The sequence below is a fragment of the Tupaia chinensis genome, unplaced genomic scaffold (assembly GCF_000334495.1).
Source record: "Tupaia chinensis unplaced genomic scaffold, TupChi_1.0 Scaffold000591_1, whole genome shotgun sequence".
In the NCBI taxonomy this organism is placed as follows: Eukaryota; Metazoa; Chordata; class Mammalia; order Scandentia; family Tupaiidae; genus Tupaia; species Tupaia belangeri.
In genome coordinates this window covers 2,906,537-2,909,483 of record NW_006160107.1, presented here as the reverse complement: position 1 = coordinate 2,909,483, position 2,947 = coordinate 2,906,537, and the positions used below count along the sequence as shown (strand labels likewise).

Genomic DNA, 2,947 nt, shown 5'->3' with positions numbered 1-2,947 from the left:
GTGAAGAGAAACACACATTTCAGTGATGAAAAAGATCCTTCTGTGCCAATGGGGCCAGGGGGCAGAGCCTGCTCCCGGGGCAGTTCCTTTCTGTCCCCATCACAGGGGGCAGGTGGCCGTCTCCTAGGAGGTTCAGAGGGTTCAGAGCCAGGTGGACCCTCACCAGGAACTGCATGCAGACAGAGGTCCAGAGCCGGGCCCTCTCCGGCCAGCCCACCGACCTGGCCCCTCAATCCAGTTTGGCACTAGCGACAAGGGCTCAGACTTGTGCTAGTAGTAGGAGACAGTTTAAAAGCAGAGAAGGAGCTGACAGCATCAGTCGCTGAGGCCATTCCTGCGTCCCGAGACTGGGAGCTGTTCCCCAGTACTTCTGCCTCAGCGGAGCCACAGTCCAAGAACCTGAGTTCTGGGCACGATGGCCCGGAGCCTAGCTCTTCTGGCCAATGCTGTACCCCGAGGTCTTCTATGGCAGCCCTGGACCTCCCCGTTCTCAGGTCTCTGGGGGAGCCGTGGACTCTCAGTTACATCCTAATAATGGAAGCTTCTGCCCCAGGACACCCTCCTTGCACCCTTATAGGTCGGTCACAGCCCTTGTACCTACCCCCAGGCCCAGCCCCTCCCACAGCAGTGCGCTCTGGGGTAGCTCTCAAGGGCCAGTTTCTGGATTTCTCAGCACAGCAAGCGACAGAACTGGGGCAGCTGCCAGCTGGAGTTCTCTACCCTCCGCCTTCCTTTCTGTACTCTCCAGCTTTCTGCCCCAGCCCTTTGCCTGACCCACCTTTGCTTCAGGTTCGCCAGGATCTGCCATCTTCAGATTTTTGTTCTACTCCTCTGCAGCCTGGTGGCCAAAGTGGTTTTCTCCCTTCAGGGGCCCCTGCCCAGTAGATGCTTCTACCCATGGTAGATTCACAGCGGCCTGTGGTGAGCTTTGGCTCCCTGCCACCGGCACCACCTCCTGCCCCACCCCCTTTTTCTCTGTTACCCAAGGGCCCTGTGCTGCTGCCCCCCAGCCTGGCTGTGCGACCCCCACCTGCCCCTGGTACTCGGGTGCTGCCTTCACCTGCCAGGCCTTTCCCCCCTAGCTTGGGGCGAGCAGAGCTACATCCAGTGGAACTAAAGCCATTCCAGGATTATCGAAAACTGAGCAGCAACCTGGGGGGACCTGGGTCGTCATGTACTCCCCAAGCTGGAAGGTCTTTCTCTGGCCTCAATTCCCGTCTCAAGGCCCCACCTTCAACCTACAGTGGAGTCTTCCGCACCCAGCGCATTAACCCCTACCAGCAGGCTTTTCCACCAGATGCCCTGCACTGGATGCCGAAACCTTGGGAGCAGACAGGGCCACCTTCTAGAGAGAGGCCTTCCCGACCGGCAGAGGAGCCTGGGTCCCGTGGGGACAAGGAGCCTGGGTCGCCCCCACCTCGTTGAGGCGGTTCCCCTTGCCCCCCACCCCCGGGGTTTGTATATAGATTATAAATAGATAAGGGGAAGGGGTGGGTGAGGAGGGTTTGTGGGGCTGGAGCTTCACTTACTCTCCTCCTCTTTTCCCTGATCCCCATCCCTAGGGCCGTTTGTTAAAAAACAGTAATAAAAGGATTTTTAAAAATTTTCCAAAATGAAAAAAAAAAGAACTCAGTGACAAAGATTCTTTTATCATGTAAATATTATTAAAGTAAAATTCAGTTGGGGACTAAAGATTGCTTTAGAATTTGAGCATAAAAAGGTGGTGTGGTGGTGGGAGGTGGGGGGTGCTGGATCCCACCTAGTTAACTGTGTGCTTTTTGAGTCCTACCCCCATCCCTAGGGCCGTTTTTTAAAAACAGTAATAAAAGGATTTTTAAAAATTTTCCAAAATGAAAAAAAAAAAAGAACTCAGTGACAAAGATTCTTTTATCATGTAAATATTATTAAAGTAAAATTCAGTTGGGGACTAAAGATTGCTTTAGAATTTGAGCATAAAAAGGTGGTGTGGTGGTGGGAGGTGGGGGGTGCTGGATCCCACCTAGTTAACTGTGTGCTTTTTGAGTCCTAGACCCTGAGGCTTGAAGGATGTGGGGTGCACTGTGTGCATGCCTGAACTGAGCGGGGATTGCAGGGGAAGGGATGTGGGCGCATGTGTGTGCATGCCTGAACTGAGCGGGGACTGCAGGGGAAGGGATGGCTGTGTGGCCATCACCCTGGGGGTGCTTTCTCAATTGCTTTCTCTGTCTTTGTTTCTCTGTGTGTCAAACATATGTGCCCCATAGCAAAAATTTAAAAAATTTAAAAAACAATCTGAGCATAAGAGCATTTAATACCAAATAGTATTTTATTATAAAATAGTTCATCGGAAATATAAAAAGGACTTTATAGCATCATGTTTCTACCTCGCCTTAGCACACATCAACAATGAAGACTTGCTAGTAACAATCTTGAAAAAAGCCAATTCTAATAAAAATAAGAAAACTTATTACTATCATTGTAATGCTATTGTTACCAGAAGAAAAAAGATAAATATTAAAAATTTATTTGAGAAGTGCATTATAAAAGCTTTATTTATGCCTGGTTTATAGGAAAACTTTTTAAATAAGTTTAATATGTAAAACAAAAGCTAAAAATATATAAAGAGAGCAATAAATTTCTTTCCAATATGATAGCCCTACACAGTTGTAAAATCTTATTATGTTAAGCATATCACTTTCTATAGACTAATCATAAGTGATGTGAATAATACTAATAGAAAAATGGTCACATTTTATTTAAATAAATTTATTTTTAAAATTTTTATGAGAGGGAACCAGCAGTTAGCGTAATGGCTATGTCGCTGGACTCCCACGTGGTCGACCGCAGTTCGTGTCCCGGACCTGGTGGCTTTAAACTCACCCCGGGCGCGTGTGCGTGCGTGCCCAAGATCCCGAGAGGAGAATGGAGGAGAAGGGATTGCGGCGTGACCATCCCCCCTGGGGGGTGA

At 49.0% G+C, this 2,947-nt stretch overlaps 1 protein-coding gene across 1 annotated transcript; it reads left to right on the top strand.

Annotated features, from left to right (window-relative positions):
* Positions 1–712: 712 nt before the first annotated feature.
* On the top strand, positions 713–1,425 carry LOC102484673 (protein PRRC2A-like). Its single transcript, XM_014591526.2, has one exon. The coding sequence runs from the start codon at positions 886–888 to the stop codon at positions 1,423–1,425; it is 540 nt and encodes a 179-aa protein (XP_014447012.1). The 5' UTR covers positions 713–885.
* The last annotated feature ends 1,522 nt before the right edge of the window (positions 1,426–2,947 follow it).